Raw genomic sequence first — 17,583 nt, forward strand, 5'->3', positions numbered from 1 at the left:
TGAAGAAAACATGTAAAGAGAGAAAAGATTGAAGATCTGATAGAAGATTATGCTAATTATATGTAAAAATTCATTATTGTTACACAAACTTTGTCGTGTATGTGCTAAACACAGTAAAATATTTTTTGTAAATCTATACCATTAAGATTGCTTGAATTAGAAACACTATCTCAAAAAAAAAAAAAAAATCACTCAGACTAACTCAGTCAATTAGTTTCAATAATTATCCCCCATAACAAAAACACTACTAGGAAAACCCAGACATCCTGGAGAAAAAGAAAGAATATTAAAATGCAGAAAAGTAATTGATATCATTATATTTTAAATGAATTTTGCAAGTAGGTTGTAGAGCACACTATAGTTTGCAACTGATCTAAATTTTAAGACTGTTGTAACAATTAAGGCTTTTGCAACCATCTCTAAAGTACAAAAATTTCCTTCATTTAAAATAGTTTTCTTTGCTTGAAGGGAAGTAGAAACATATTAAACAATTTTCACGGAAGATTCTGAAAAGGTTCTTTAAATTTAAAGTGTATCTTAAATGCTTTCAATACATGTATGACACTAGGGCTGTCGCTAATTAGTTATAAGCAAGGTTTTTGATTGGTTTTTATTAAAACTAGTTTTACCAATTGTGTGTAAAATTAAATTTTGTTAGAAAGTTACATATAGAAAAGTAACCAAATTGATAAAATTAAAAAAAAATTCTTTCTTCTGATAACTTTGTTTCATGTGACATGTATTTGCCTGTGGCTGAAATGTTCATGTTTTTAAGCAACTGCAGGAAAAAATTCAGTTTTCATTTAAAAATAAAATGTTCTAGATGAATAAAGAAAAGTGTATTTACTATATTAGGAAGTTCATTAGGATTTAGTTTTCTATTTGGATACTACACTAACTGGATGAAAGATACATCAAAGCAGCACACAGAGCTTACTTCTAAGACCCTATTAGCACAAATGTCCAATTTGATGCATTAAAACAACTCATCTATAAGATTAGATGCTAGAACTACTTCATTTCTGACAGATCACTACTGGTAGGTTGAGATGTATTAAACGCTGGAAACAGGTATTGTCTGTTTTTATGTCTTAATCTTGGTGTGTTCCTTATTTTCTGCTGGGTGAACATAATTAGTGAGAGAGAGAATAAGAGAGAGAGGTTAAGGTTGAAAATTACCAGTGCTTCTACCACGCATGTTCAGTGGTCCAATTACAGATCCACTGGAGAATGCAGTTCAGTAAGAAAAGAGAGTTAATATTAATGTTTGGACTGGCTTAACGTTTAGCTTTTCTAGGGAAGAAAGATTATAAAACTGTACAAAAATAACTCTAACCTCCTATAAAGAGGTTTAGGAAACTTTCCTTACCTACAGGTTGGACTAGCCAGTTATCAGATTGTGGCAAATCTATTTGCCAAATGTGTACAGCTGCAACTTGCCATCATCAAGCTGTTTGAAGAAAATGGAATGCTTGTTCTCTTCTAGGGAGGGGAGGAAGATTAAGAGATAACATTTTGACTCAAAGAAATGGTGATAACTTAGTACAAACAATAAGAGATAGAAGTATGGCCTCTCACTCACATTAGTCTTTGCACACAGTAACTTTCTCATCAAAGCTTCATTACCACTGGGCCCCCTGTGGAGCTGGGCTATAACTTCATGTTCCTTTTCAAAAGCAAAAAGAAGTTTTCTCTTAAAATAATATAACCAGTAAAATACAAGCTTATTTATTCAGATATGAATAAATAAAGATTTCTCTTTCAGGGTGTGAGTGCACAAGCAAAGGAGAAATGGTTACTTAATGCTAGGTGTAACCAAGAGAGGGCACCGTCTGCCCTTCATGTCAGCAGAGTTCCTGAGGTTGTCAAACCCCTCAAACCCCAAACCCCTCAAGGCACTAAGGCAGAGCATCCAGTGGCCTCTGGCATTTTGTCTTAGATAAGGAGACCAGATTCTAAAATTGCTCATTATGGACAACATCAGTCTGGTTATTTACTTCAGGGTTGATTTCTACATTTAGCCCTCACATTCCCTGAAAAGTTAACCATTAGATACAAGTATTTGGCGTTCACTGTGACACGTTTCACAGACACGCTGGGTTTTAATATTATATAGAACACTGAGAAATTTCACTTTAGGCCAGATATAGGCTGTCATCAAACAGCACAAGAAAAAGCTGACAATTAACTTCCTAATGGTATCTTAACTCTGAGGGATTATCTATAATGATAGCAAGATAGGAAACAGTGGCAGTCAGATCTCCCCAGCACATGGAGGAAGCAGTTAAATGCATTTGAGGTATGTGGGAAATGACTGCAAGCAGTATTTTATGCCAGCTTTTAGTAACAGAAGCCTAACAAATGAGTGAGAGGGAAAAAAAAAGAGTCCTGACATTTATTTTCTCTATGCTTAAGGAGTTTTCTAACAACTGTATGATTTAAATAGTTAAGAGTTTGGGGGGATTGCACACTTCCCTCATATTTAACCAATTTCTTCAGGGTGATGGGCAAGAGCAGTTCTAGGCTCTTGAATGCAACTGCCAACCACTAGCAGAAATGCACCATGCAGAAGAATACGTGATTCTTGAAACACTAAACTTAGCAGTTAAATCCAGAGACTGGAGGTAAGTAGTACAGACTACTTTGTAGTACCGAGAGCTGTTTAGGAGGAGGAAATGTGAGTTCTTAAGACAATGATCACTTAGGGGAGTGGATTTCCATTGCTTTGGAAATATCCCTGCATCATGCAATAAGCGCCACTGAAGGGAAACCTTGTGGGGAAATAGATTAATTCTATAATCTTTTCAGATAAGGAAAGCAGCCAAAATAGTTTTATGGTAGGTGAGGAGGGGAACTGCCATCTACTAATACTAAAATCTAGCAGGATAATCCCTCCCTTTCAACACAAAATCAAAGCAAGCAAAAAAGAATTTTTTTTTTCCTTCCTCACTCTGTCTCTAGAAAAAGAATCACTATCTAGTGTAAAGCGTTGTGCAAGCCTCTTCATGTTTCTTCCCTCCAGAAAACAACTAAACAGAGGGAAGACCAAGTTCACAAACATTCCAGTTTGCTCCTGCCAAGGTACATCAGAGAAGCCGAAACTGGGACTGCCAGGGTTTGGGGTGGGTTCACCGGCGTGCCTGGAGTTAAAACGCAGACGTGTAACCTTGCGGTCACGAGTGCCTCTTTTCCCGAGTGGTCCCTTTTCCTTCGGGTCTCTCTGCCCGAAGGAAGCGAGCCTCAGATGGGGAGATGGACAGTTGTCGCCTCGGTTCCCAAGAATCAGGGTCCCCTTGGGTCACCTCATCCACCCAGCCACCTGTTACCCTCCAGGCCTGGATTTTCCGGAGACAAAATTAAGAAAGGAGCCGCTGCCTCGTCTCCGCAACTGGGGCTTTGGAACTGTGATGGGGGCGCGGGGGAGGGGAGACGGGGTGGTAGGATCCCCGAGGGATGACAGAGTGCTTCAAGTCTCCACTTGGGTGTGGGCGCCGCTGTTTACCCGCTCCGCTGCCTTAAACCCACTTCCCTTTCCTCCCCGGGAGGAGGAGATGGTTAAAGATTACAAAGTGGCCGCGGGCACTTCAAAGGGCGGCTCGGGCAGCCAAAGGTAAAGATAACGTTCTGGCAGCTCTAATCGGGGTTTGTGGTTGCCACATTTTAATCACTTCATTAAAAAAAAGGAGGGGGGGGGGGGAGAAAGAACAGAACAGAACAGAGAAAGGTTACATCACACGACCGCGCAAGGGATGAAGAGTAAGTTCCTTTGGAGCTGGACAAGTTGGAGTTCTCCTTTGGGGAAACTTTTTCCAGCCCATCTCTTCGCGGAACGTGACGGGACAAGGAGGCGGAGGTTGGGGCAGGGACCAATTGGGCAGCTTTGGGTTCCAGGTTCAGGGGCACAGATGTCCACATTGCAGACAAATGCCTGCACTCGGAGGAATTCGCGCGGCAACCTGCCTAGATCTGGACCGCAAAGCTGCAGCGCACCAGCGCTTTCCCCGGGGTTGCACTTGGAGCCACCGTTTTTCTGCGGGGCCCAGAAAGTGTCGGCGCGCTACCCCAAGACACGTGCGTTTCCCAGGGGCCCAAACACACCTGACCAAGACGCCCTTGGCAACCTCGTTCGTCCCCTCCAGAGCACGCGGGAGCCGAAGAGCTCCCAAAACGGGTGGAGGGCCCGCCTGCCTCCCTCCCTCTGCCCGCTTCCCGAAGCAGAGCCGGGGCGCACTTACAGGTAGGAGGTGAAGACACTGAGGTTGGAGGGCAGCTCCGAAAGCCCCAGGTCGGAGCAGTCCACCCTGAGCAGCATCCTGCCGTCCGGCTCGCACTGACAGTGCGCGGGGCACCCCCGCAGCAGTGTGCCGGGCCTGGGCGAGCCGCCCCCTGCCGCCAGCTGCAGCAGGACCGGCAAGGACAGGAGAACGCCGACCGAGGAGGTGTCCATGGTGCCCGGGCAGCGGGACCGCGGTGGCGAGAGGGGAGGGTCGGCCGGGCTGCAGACCGTGGCGCGCCAGGAGCAGCTCGGCGGGCTTCTGCGGCTCCGCGGGCGCGGGCAGGGCGGCGCCGCCGAGGAGAAGCGCCGCGGGGCCCGGCCGGGTCCCTGCCGCCGCGCGGGGTCCGTGAGCGGCCCTGGCTGCAGCCGCTGCAGGAGCCGTGAGCGCTGCTGTTGCCAGCGGCCTGCTCGGTGCGGAGCAGCATCTCCGCTCGCACGCTCTTGTTTTAAAGCGCTCCAGCCCGAATCGCGCGCCCGGTGACGTCAGCGCAGCCGGGCCGCCCGGCGGCCCCCGCCCGGCCCCGCGGCCCTCCTCCGACCCCCTCCCTCCCTCCCCGGCTCCGCGGCGGGAGGCGGCTGGCGGCGCGAGGTGCAGCAGAGTCCTCAGCGCTCCGGCTCTGCCTCCCCGGCGCGGATCCCGGCGCTCTGCACCGCGTGAGGGGCCCGGGACCTCGCTCCCTCCCGCCCCCGGCCGCCTCCATTCTCTCTCGCGTCCGGGCCGCCCGGAGCCGAGAGCCAAAAGGGACCTGCTTTAGACGGGTATAGACGGACATGCAGGGGCCGAAGGATGCTGCACGCTTCCCCAGCGCCCACTTCCGAGAATGGAGGGGCTACATACAGTACCCAAGGGGGGAAAAGAAAAAAAAAAATCCAATCCAGAAAAATAGTCACACTAACGGGGTAAGGAGGCAAGCGTCCCCAGGCAAAAGATGGGTGACCTTTTTGATCCTTACCTCAAGCCGCCCGATCTGGCTCGCCTTTTGCCCTAAAATCGAAACGCTGGGCTAATCGCTAAATAAATACAGCTCGTGAGCAAGCACTCCAATGTTGTCTAACCCATAGGGTTAGATGTCCAAGTGACTTTTTAAAAAAGTGATTTAGGATCCTCTGGAAGTCACCTTTAGTGAAGCAATGCGGGGCAGATGTTTGCTTTTTTTCGGCTGCCTTTTCATCCTAGAAGTGTCCCAGGGTTTTCTAAATAAGTGCAGTCCCACCCAGATGTGAGACCCATTATCAGTGCAAATTGCGACCTCTCATACTCTTCAAAAGCGACCTGCAGTGAACCTGCAGGAGCAAGGAGGACATGGACGAAGGGCTTTCCTGGGAGAAGGCCTCGGTGCAGAGCCCGTCGACGTCTGCAGACCCCAGTGAGTGGCTGAAAAAAGTTACGGCCCAAGCCTGCCACTTCAACTCACAAAAATGCGCAGTTTTCCCTCTGGGCACAGTGCCTGCTGGTTTCATGAAGGGGGAGAACGCTTATGGCTTTTAAGGCCTCTCAGCCTTCTTCCACTTAGTCCATCCTGCTGAGTTTCCCATATAAACTTCTGAATTTTACAGCTGGAAGGATTTTTGTCGTTGTGTGTACTTACTCTCCTTTGTTTAAGAAGCTAGCCCGGCTGACGTCCAGTAGAACTTTAAAAAAATATATAGATTCCTGGACCTAAGGCAGTATTCTGAACATGCTCTTTTCTAGCATGAATCCTGTCATTAGCAAGTTCTTGAGTCCTTGGATTGGATGGAAGGAGAGAGTGGCTAAGCTTTGTATATACCCCATCCTCTTCATTTTGCAAATAAAGATATTGCAGCCCAGAGATTTGGGAACATTTGACAGCGGCTGCTGAAAACTGTGAGTGAATTCTGGTTTCTGGATATCAATGCAGAGCCTGCTTCTTTCCTGGTCCTTCACTTGTCTCTTTGCACATCACGTCCATTACCGTATCTCTGCTTATTTTTTTTAATTTTTAATTTTATATTGGAGTATAGCTGATTAACAATGCTGTGATAGATCTTTATCCAGTCCGCCTTTGCTAATTCTTTTATTCTTGCTTCTCCTAGCCATTCCTTTCACATTTATAGAACGCCTACTGATTACTCATTTTCTTTCCCTTTAAAAAAACTTAGCCTCAGATTACTTATTTTGTAAGAAAGCAATTCAAGACTTACTCTTTCTGTAAAACCTTCTGTAACCATAGTCTATATTAGTCATCAAGCAACAAATCTTTGTAGAACAGCTACAGTTGTGATACAACAGTGGCCCAGTTACCTCTTCCATGGAGCTTGCAGTCTAAGGAAGATCACAGACTCTGCACAGAAATTCTAGGAATCTCATTGAAAGTGTATGTTCTAAATATCAGACAGCTGAGCCCTAAAGTTTTCTTGAATGCATATGTGTTTTGCTTTCCCAACTTTACTGTGATAGCTTTGGAGACAGGGACTAGGCCACTTGTCTTTATGTGGAAGACTCCTACAATGGACTCACTGTATCGATGGAATCAGTGGAAACTTAACCGATTTTTACTGACTGACTGATTTATCAACGCAGGCATCCAAATATGATCGTGTCCACCATCTTACTAAGGGCTTTTGTTAATAGTTTCTATGACTTCAGGGTTCCAAAAAGAGTATAGCACTTTGGTCATCGAATGAATCAGGTAGAACTAGATTTGAGTCCAGATTCTGACAGTTTTGGTGTATGACCGGAAGCACAGAATGAGCCTGTATAAGTCTCTGTAAAGAAGGATTGTTATTCACCTACATAGTTCTAAACATGGAAATGTCCGAAACTTGGCCTAGAGCAGAGTAAATTTCCCACATGTGTTTGTGCCTTTCCTCTTCTGTTCAGGGATTGAAGCTTGTTAACAAATTTATGTAAAGAGTTGGGATTTCTGACTCAGTTACAAGGGGAAAGACAGCTATGCTGGATGAAACCAGTGTAATGAACCTTTTTTTCTTTTTTTCCACATGCCCAACATTTCTCCTCTTTCTTTTTGGTTAATGCATGCCACACTTTTCCTTTGGGAAACAGTTCCCAAACCTTAGGTGACTCTGGTAGAACTGTCGATCATGTGTCTCAGTTTTCTGCCCCTGGGGTAAGTATATGACCCCAGCAGAGCAGTCTGAATCCATCTAAGGGCTTGTCACGAACCCTGGGGTGAGAGGCTCTTTTCTGGCTTCATGAGTTCAGGACAAGGAAGCCTGGAGCTCAAGGGAGCCATCATCCTGCCTTGTGGAGAGAGCTCACCACAAAGTGAACATCAGCTTTCGCGAGGAGAAAAGCAAAATCCTAAGGTCCTCTTTTAAATGTCTGATTTTAAAGCTGTTACTACACCATCACCTGCCAATTGGACGAACCAGTCAATTTTGTTTTGTCTTGTTGGTTAAGGTAATGAGTAAGGATTTTTCTGTGATCACTTGCAATCAGAGATGCTTAGTAAAAATGTAAAAGTCCAGGAAGCATGAATACTTGAGTGTGACCTGATGAAATTCAAGGTCTTGCAGACCTTAAAACATATGAGTTGAAAATAAGAATAGTTCTTCTAATGGTAATTTTGTTGTCTGAATGCACATGTTAATTACTTTACCTTAGCTAATAAAATGAAAATACAGCAAAGCAGATTCCTGTGTACTGCAAATAAAAAAGAAAGTTCTAGTAAGGCCTCTGAGTAGTAGTTTCTAGTAGTGGACAGGAATACAGGAATGGGTTGCCATGCCCTTCTCCAGGGGATCTTCCCTACCCAGGGATCAAACTCAACCTCGTGTCTCTTACATCTCCTGCAGTGGCAGGTGGGTTCTTTACTACTAGCGCCACCTGGGAAGCCCCTGTACCCTTTCCCAAATCCCTTGGAAATTCTAAACATACAGAGACTTAAGCTGCATAGAATCTTAGACTTGTTATTGTTTTATTGAGAAAAGAATTCACATATTTTGGTAAAGAAAACAACTATAGTCTTTTTGGACTGTCACTGGAACCAGTTGGAGCAGAGAATGGTGTGTTTTTATGTGAACAGTAGGGACAAGTATATATTCAACTTTTCCTCCTTAATATATATATATATATATATATATATATATATATATATATCTAGTTTCTCTCACGCATACATACTGGTGATACATCAGAGGAAAACAACTCCATCCCTTACATGTAATAATGTTAGTAGGGTGAAGTAGGTCCATTTGGTGTTTTGTCTGGGTGAGCTGTTTGTATCCTTCACGATTTTGGAAGGTGTCTGGCTGTTCATGAGTCGGTGTGTCTGGGAATATCTCAAGCCAGGACTGTAATCCCTTTGTACTTCTCAGACTAAGTTCCTAAAGTCAGTTCTGGTAAAGTGCAGTCTGGTACGTGTTTCTGGGCTTGCTAAACGGATGATTTCCTAATTCTTTAATCTTTGATAAAAGTCCACAACTAAAAACATTCGTGTACACCACATGAATTACTAATAAGCTTAGTTGAAGCATGCCAGGATAATTTAAGTTAACAGGTAAGTCAATATTTCTTTTACAAGTATAGTGAAATTGTGTTTACACAACTGGTGGGCTATTACGGACTTATTTAACTTGTTTGAAAGAGTATAGAGCCCATTATTTGTCCTGCTCATTTTACATTCATGACATAATCAGGCTTATGCTGAATTTCTTCACTTCCTTTTACCAACAAAGTCTAATTAGTTGAGAAAGGAGGGGGATTTAAGAATAAAGATCTATTTTCTTTCAGAATTATTTATTTAGCAAGAAAGCATTCATTCAGCTAATTCATTACTTTGAAGCAGCCTATTATATAATATCAATCGGATCTGTCTTTGATATTATCCAACATAAAGGAAGCCTTTAAATATATCCACGTGTCCATAACATGCTAAAAGGAAGGACAGTGGTACATGATATTAATCCTGCAGCTCATCTTGATCTCCTTGTTATATTTCGAGAGTCACAGCGAGCATAGTCTGCGGGTGGGCCGCCTACTTTCTGGGAACTTGTGTCCAAACTCATATGTAAACCAGGAGGAGGTTTTCTTTTCAAACTAAGAATAAGATTAATGAGGAAAAAAGTAATAAAACACAATTAAATGATTTTCTTGTTTATTCCTATGCTTTTCAAATTCTGCCGAATATCCCCTTAGTATACAGACAGACTCTTCCTTATACCCATTGTGATGACTCTTTTTATGATTTCTTTAGAACTACACTTTTAGAATTTTTACCCATCTCTTGTGTCCACATGCTCAGACAGAACCCGCAGCTTGCTTCCAAATGATGAGAGCCTGGCAGGTTTCCATTGGCAGAGATGCCTCTCCCAAGGCCTCTTGCTAGAGTATATTCAGATCTCTGGTCTCTCAACTGCAATTCTGAAACCCAGTGAACTCTGAAAAAGGAAAGGTTTTCCGAAACGAATTTGGTAGCACAGTGTGAATGGAATGGATGAATTTGTTTATATTTTTTCCCCCTGTTTCATGTTATTATTTGCTTAGTTTGCTGCAGAAATGTTGATGTGGTTGATTGCAGGCTGCTTCCTCAGACTCGAGTGGGTTTTTATATAATACATGGGGCCATTGTTCTAAATATTTTAGACAATGTATGGGCTATTATTCTTAATTTTAAAATCACCCCATATTCTGCATTTACAGCATCTGTGACCTTGAGATTTTTGGCAAAGGGTTTATATACCTATAAATCATTAATAAACTTTGCAATAGTCATCTCATAAATGATTTTTAGAAGAAAGACAGAAAAAAGGAGCATTGGATGAGGCAAAGGTAGGAAGTTCCATTGCAAGTAAAACCCAAAGCCAAGTGGTCAGCTCAGGTGAGTGAGCACTGTTGCTGGACACTTACCCCTTTGCAGAGTACAGGGCACAGCTTCCTGTCTCTTCCTCTGGGTACACATGTATCTGTAGAGTAGCTGGTAGAGACCATTCTATATATTAGGCGCTCTCTCTCTCTCTCAAACACTAGAGAATTAATAGCGATTGGGAAACACATTTCGGGAAAGAAAAACCAGAGATGTTGAACAGATAGTAATAGTAAAAGTAAGAAGGAATTGTTCAGCTCACTTAGAAGAACAAATTTATGGGTTTTATTTCATGGACGTGCAGAATTTATAAAGGAAATCAAACAAATTCAGAGCACACTATTTCGCCAAATGCTTTATTTTGATAAGTCTAGTGCATTTTAACCGAGTACACGTAGTAGCATTTCACCGCAGTTACAGTCTCATAAAGCAGGGCAAAATATATTGCACAAACTTTGTGGCTCAAGTCAATGAGTCATAATAAAACATTGCCCAGATTGCTGCAATTAAAATTTACAGAAACTTTTTGTTGACTGTTGTTAGGTTTGTGGATTAATAAAAGAGCCTGTTTATTTTAATTTTTCTTTAACAAGGACTAAGATTTTGATTGTAATTTTCATTGACTTTTCTCCTTTTGCATAGATTTTAGATTGTACTGGGCAGAAAAAAATCTCATTGCAGCTTTAAAAATATATTAATATACTAAATACATTTTCTAAGAGGTGATCCCTATCCTTTGCTTACCCTCCCGCACTCTCCTTTGTTCACATTCTTTCTGTTTTTTCCTACTCCCATCTTCTCTAACTTCGCATCAGGATCGCTGGGAGCAGGTGGAATTGTGGGAAGGTCATTGGCTAGGTCACCAATGAGAAGGGCCACATGACATGGCAGCACAGCATAGGTTTTGAGTCCTCACAGGCCAGGGTTCGGATCTCTGCTCTGTCATTTACAAGCTGTGGGATTTGGAGCAACTTCACCTGTGAGGCCTAGTGCCTTCATCTGCAAGATGAGGACAGTTGTACCATGTCTGCAGAGCTTGCTAGCAAATGAGACCTGATGTAGTACAGGGCCTTCCTTACAGTGAACACTTAATATATGGTTATAATAAGGAGCTTTCCATTCTTTTCTTGAAGTTTTCCTTGAGAAGATTTGTTCAACTCTATGGAGCTAGGAGGATTGAAACAGGCAAATAGACTTTTCACTTTTTTCTTTTGCTAATGACATGGTACTTTGAACATTTACTGTGGTTTCACAGGAAAGTAGAGACTTCCATAAAATTTTCAGATTACCTTGAAAGTGAAAGTGAAGTCGCTCAGTCGTGTCCGACTCTTTGCGACCCCATAGACTGTAGCCTACCAGGCTCCTCTGTCCATGGGATTTTCCAGGCAATAGTACTGGAGTGGATTGCCATTTCCTTCTCCAGGGGATCTTCCCAACCCAGGGCTCGAACCTGGGTTTCCCGCATTGTAGATAGATGCTTTACCAGGGAAGTGAGATTACCTTCATTAGGGACATTTGCTAGTGAAATAGTCTGAGTTACATTTATTAGGCCTCAGTTTCTAGTTTTAATAAACCCTCAATTCCCAGTTTTAATTATAGCTGTTGTTCAGTTAAGTAGTACCCAACTCTTTGCGACCCCATGAACTGTAGTAAACCAGGCTTCCCTGTCCTTCACTATCTCCCATGGTTTGCTCAGACTTATGTCCACTGAGTTGGTGGTGTTATCTAACCATCTCAACCTCTGCCATCCCCTTCTCCTCTTGCCTTCAATGTTTCCCAGCATCAGGGTCTTTTCCAATGAGTTGGCCCTTCTCATCAGGTGGCCAAAGTATTGGAGCTTCAGCTTCAGCTTCAGTCCTTCCGATGAATATTCAGGGTTAATTTTCTTTAGTATTGACTGGTTTGATCTTCTTGTAGTCCAGGGAACTCTCAAGAGCCTTCTCCAGCACCCCAGTTCAAAGGCATCAGTTCTTCAGCACTCGGCCTTCCTTATGGTACAACTCGGACATCAGTACATGACTACTGGAAAATTATTAGTTTTAATTAGAATGTATTAATCTGCAGACATCTACTGCACATTCAATAGATGCCAAGCACTGGAAACATGGGGATAAATGCATATGGTGCCTGCTTTCAAGTAATTCACCACTGAGTTGAGAAGACAGACATGGAAAACAGATAAGTAAAATGCAGGATAATAACAGGGATAAAAAAAAATGCTGTTAGGGTAATAAGTGGGGAGGAACGAACTCTGCCTCACAGAAAGTCTTCATAGAAAAGGTGATGTCTGAAGCAAGCTCTTGAAGGTTCAACAGGAGTTTGTTAGGGAAGAAGAGTGAAAGGCCATCCCTGGGAGTTTGATAAGGACAAAAGGTAATTCTTAGATGGTGATTAGCCTGGCTCTAGTTTAGGGTGAAGATGTGTAGGCTTGGGAAACTGGCAGAAAGAGACGCTGGAAAGACACACTAAGACAGAGAGATTGTGGAAAAGGTGTGATGTGCCATCTTATTAAGCTTGGGCTTGATCCTGGGTACAACAGGGGACCAGGGCGTCTTTAAGCAGGGGAATGATGCTGTCACATTTTATCTGGAAAGAGAGGAACTTTAAAGTCAGCACAGAGCACTGTGGGAGCAGGAGTCAGAAGCTACAATTGATTTGAGTATTTGCAGATTTGAGCAAGAGGTGACAAACGCCAAAATCAGCATGGAGCACCGGACATGGCAAAGTAGTAGCTGTTAGATTCCTGAGATATTTCAGGGGCAGAATCGGCAGAACCTGGTGTCTGTGGTACCTAGAGGAAATGGAATGCTTGTCACGTCTTTGTTGCCTTTAGCCTCGGAGACTAGGTAGAAGATAATTATTTACCAAAAAATATTTTTTACCGTTTTTGAGTCTTTATTTGCACCAAGTGCTGTGCTAAATTACTTAAATGCATCTCATAAAATTTATTCCTCTCAACAACTAATAAGGTAAATCTAAGGATCCTCTTTTAAACAAGTAAGGAAAGTTCAGAGAGGTTCAGAGAAAAAAAATAACTTTCCAAAATCTCTTTGCAAGTAAGTGACATGGCCTATTGGATTCCAAAACTACAGTTTTAAGCCCTGGAAGAGGATCGGGTTTTGAAAAGAAAATAGTAAATTTAATTTTGGGGCATGTCAGGTTTGCAATTGAGAAAAATTTTCAGAAGGGTGTTGACTATAACATGAACTTTTGCAGATTCAAATCTTTCTTGATGTAGAGTCTTTGATTTGAGCCAGACATAAATTCATTCTTGATCACAGGCTTAATGTAGAGGCCTCTGTGTTTATGTTGCTGTCTTTCATTGATAGATCAGATGCGAGGCTCAAAAAACCCCAGACTTAGGAGCTGTGATAATATCCTAATCAATTGTGATGGCAAATATTTTTGGCAAGTGATTTCAAAGGTTGTCTATTCTACTTGAACCTTTCCCAGTCACATTATGGCTGAAATTCAATGCATTTTGAAGACATAGATGCCTTTTCCCCCTTCTGTGAATTACCTAGGTAATTTTTAAAAAATTTCCTTTTGTAAACTGTCATTTTTCTTGATCCTTTTTGTATCATCAGGCCATAATGTATTATCCTAAAGCATTCTATGGGCTTCTCTGGTGGCTCAGTGGTAGAGAATCTGCCTGCAATGCAGGAGACACAGGAGACACGGGTTCAATCCCTGGGTCAGGAGGATCCCCTGAAGGAGAGAATGGCAACCTACTCCAGTATTCTTGCCGGGAAAATCCTGTGGACAGAGGAGCTTGGTGGGCTAAAGTCCATAAGTTGCAAAGTCAGACACAACTGAAGCAACTGAGCAAGAACAAGACATTCTATAAATGTTTCTCTGCTGGGTCAGTTACAAGAGAAATACAAAATAGCTGTAGAAATATTGAAAACAAACAATTATAGAACAAAATTAAAACCTGTCACTTGAAGACAAGAGCTGTTAACATTTTCATTTCATTTCTATTTCATTTCAATGTTCTAACTGCATATATACTTTTTACCAAATTATGGTAGTTTTCCACTTATAATGGGAAAATATCCTCCATTAATACTATTTGTTCACACTAGCTTTTTTTTGTCTTCATGATAGTTAATTCTCTCCATTCCACAGGTGAGGAAATTGATACTCAAATAACTTGAAAAACTTCCCTAAGTATGACCTTGTTTGATATACACTTTGTGACCTCTCCATTTGGCAAGGAGAATTCAAGATTTAGACAAAGAACCATAATAGAATGCAGTGTGTGGGAACTCTGTTAGAAGTTCAGAGGTGTTAGGAGTTTGGAGGCAGGAGGGATATGTCCGGCTACTCAGAATCAGGGAAGGCTTTATGGAGCAGACTGCATCTGAGATGGGTCTTAGAGGAAGCGTAGTAATTTGACATTGGAGAAAGACATTCTAAAGCAGGGAACAGTATAAACAAAGGGATGGGGGCAGAAAATCTTAGCACCTATTTGGGAAATTGTGATTAATTCAATTTGTTTTACTTTTGGGCTTTAGAAAGTTCTTTGTGGAAAGCTATAAAACTGAAAGTTAGAAGAAGACTGACGTTCAGATGCTTTGTAGATGGATGGGTAGGAAACGAATTATGCCTTATGAAGCTAACTTTGGCTTCAGGGCCTGGGGCCAATTGAAGGGAGAAGGTGGCAGAAAGACTACCAATTCAGTGTATACTTCAGTTCAGTTCAGATCAGTTGCTCAGTTGTGTCCGACTCTTTGCGACCCCATGAATCGCAGCACACCAGGCCTCCCTGTCCATCACCAACTCCAGGAGTTCACTCAAACTCACATCCATCGAGTCGGTGATGCCATCTAGCCATCTCATCGTCTGTCATCCCCTTCTCCTCCTGCCCCCAATCCCTCCCAGCAACAGAGTCTTTTCCAATGAGTCAACTCTTTACATGAGGTGGCCAAAGTACTGGAGTTTCAGCTTTAGCAGCATTCCTTCCAAAGAAATCTTTGGATTTCCTTGCAGTCCAAGGGACTCTCAAGAGTCTTCTCCAACAACACAATTCAAAAGCATCAATTCTTCGGTGCTCAGCTTTCTTCACAGTCCAACTCTCACATCCATACATGACCACTGGAAAAACCATAGCCTTGACTAGACGGACCTTTGTTGGCAAAGTAATGTCTGTGCTTTTCAATATCCTATCTAGGTTAGTCATAACTTTTCTTCCAAGGAGTAAGCGTCTTTTAATTTCATGGCTGCAATCACCATCTGCAGTGATTTTGGAGCCCCCCAAAATAAAGTCTGACACCGTTTCCACTGTTTCCCCATCTATTTGCCATGAAGTGATGGGACCAGATGCCATAGTGTATACTTACTGGGCTCTATTACATGCTGGGTATTCCAGCTGGAAGAATACAACAGACCAAGTAACCAAGCTGATTGGTTGGGAGAAAGGTGGTGCTATTAGAAAAATGAGCAGATTTGGGAAAGAAGAGTCCAGATTTGTGTTTTCTGAGTTTGGGTGGCCCAGGACTTAACTGGGTATTCAGATTGGTGATTTAGAGAGGGGAGGGCTGGATGTCCTTATATTTGAGAATTCTAGTTGATGGGATGGTCATGGCTGATACTGATATTGAGAGGCGATGGATATCAGTATGGTAATTGGTGAAACTGTGGAGGAAGTAATGGTAGATAAATATCTTAAATTTACTGACTATCCATCAGGCAATGTTCTAAGCATTTTATAAGCTTTATCTCATTTAATCCTCAGAACAAATACTGTGAGATAGATGCTGTTTGCTTCTCCACTTTGTAGATATCTCATATTACTTGGAGATGTGGGTTAAGTGCCAGATGACTGCAATAGAGCAAGTCACACAAATTTTTTGGTTTCCCAGTATATAAAAATTATGTTTATACCATACTGTAGTCTATGAAGTGTGCAATAACATTATGTCTAAAAAGCTGATATACATACCTTAATTAAAAAATACTTTATTGCTAAAAGATGGTAACCATCATCTGAATCTTCAGTGATTCATAATCTTTTTGCTGGTGGAGGATTTTGTCTCAGTGTTGATGGCTTCTGACTGATCAGGATGGTCTTGCTGAAGGTTGGCATGGCTGTGGAAATTTCTTAAAATAAGACAACAGTGAAGTTTGAAGCATCAATTGTCTCCTCCTTTCATGAACAATTTCTCTGTAGCATGTATTGTTGTTTGCTTATAGCATTTACCCACAAGTAAAGCTTCGTTCCAGTAGTCATGTATAGATGTGAGAGTTGGGCTGTGAAGAAAGGTGAGCGCCGAAGAATTAATGCTTTTGAACTGTGGTGTTGGAGAAGACTCTTGAGAGTCCCTTGGACTGCAAGGAGATCCAACCAATCCATTCTAAAGGAGATCAGTCCTGGGTATTCTTTGGAAGGAATGATGCTAAAGCTGAAACTCCAGTACTTTGGCCACCTCACGCGAAGAGTTGACTCATTGGAAAAGACTCGGATGCTGGGAGGGATTGGGGGCAGGAGGAGAAGGGGACGACAGAGGATGAGATAGCTGGATGGCATCACCGACTCGATGGACGTGAGTCTGAGTGAACTCTGGGAGTTGGTGATGGACAGGGAGGCCTGGCGTGCTGCGATTCATGGGGTCACAAAGAGTCGGACACGACTGAGCGACTGAACTGAACTGAACTGAACTGAAAGCTTCTTTCAAAAACCAGAATAAATCCTCTCAGATCCTGCTGTTGCTTTGCCAACTAGATTTATGTAATATTCTAAATCCTGTGTTGTTTAACAATCAAGTTCACCTTCTCAAATGGGCATGGTTGATACACCCAAAACAACCACAACAGTAACATCAAAAGATCTTTAATTAAACATCACCATAACAAACATAACAATAGTGAAAAAGTTTGAAATATTGCAAGAATTACCAAAATGTGACACAAAGACATGATGTGAGCAAATGCTGTAGGAAAACAGTGCTGATAGACTGGCTTGACATAGAGTTGCCACAGACCTTCATTTGTAAAAAAAAAAAAAAAAAAAAAAGCAATATCTGCAAAGTGTAATAAAACGAGATATGCCTGTGTAGATGGGGAGGCTGGGTCTCAAGATCACAGAGCTGGCGAATGTCCAATCTGGGATTGACCTCTAGCAAGCTGACCCTGAGCCTGTGTAGTCGAGCTCTCCTTCACCCCTGGCCTGGGAAGATTCCACGTGTTGTGGAGCAACTAAGCACAGCAACTGGAGAAGCCTGCATGTCCCAGAGCCTGTGCTCTGCAACAGGAGAAGCCGTCTCAGTGAGAAGCGCTCACACCACAACTGGAGAAAAGCCGTCTCAGCGAGACGCCCGCGCGCACCGCAACTGGAGAGAAGCCGCCATTTGCTGCAACTGGAGAGAGCCTGCACACAGCAACGAAGACCCAGGACATCCAAAAATAAATAAGTCTTCAAAAAAAAAAAAAAAAAAGAAAGAAAAAGGGCATTGAAAGAAAGCCCAGAGAGGCTGCTACCAGTAGGCACCTGTGTTGACATCATTGTGGGTATGAAGCAGA

General features: G+C 42.6%; 1 protein-coding gene across 2 annotated transcripts in view; it reads right to left on the reverse strand.

Annotated features, from left to right (window-relative positions):
* The window catches only part of LGR5 (leucine rich repeat containing G protein-coupled receptor 5), a 129,834-nt gene extending 125,253 nt beyond the window's left edge, over positions 1-4,581 (reverse strand). For both annotated transcript variants that reach the window (XM_025284472.2, XM_006062137.3), the window contains exon 1: positions 4,236-4,581. In XM_025284472.2, coding sequence (XP_025140257.1) covers positions 4,236-4,447 — 212 coding nt within the window. In that variant the 5' untranslated portion in view covers positions 4,448-4,581. The remainder of the gene's footprint in view (positions 1-4,235) is intronic.
* Between the last annotated feature and the right edge of the window lie 13,002 nt (positions 4,582-17,583).

This window comes from Bubalus bubalis, chromosome 4 (genome assembly GCF_019923935.1).
Source record: "Bubalus bubalis isolate 160015118507 breed Murrah chromosome 4, NDDB_SH_1, whole genome shotgun sequence".
In the NCBI taxonomy this organism is placed as follows: Eukaryota; Metazoa; Chordata; class Mammalia; order Artiodactyla; family Bovidae; genus Bubalus; species Bubalus bubalis.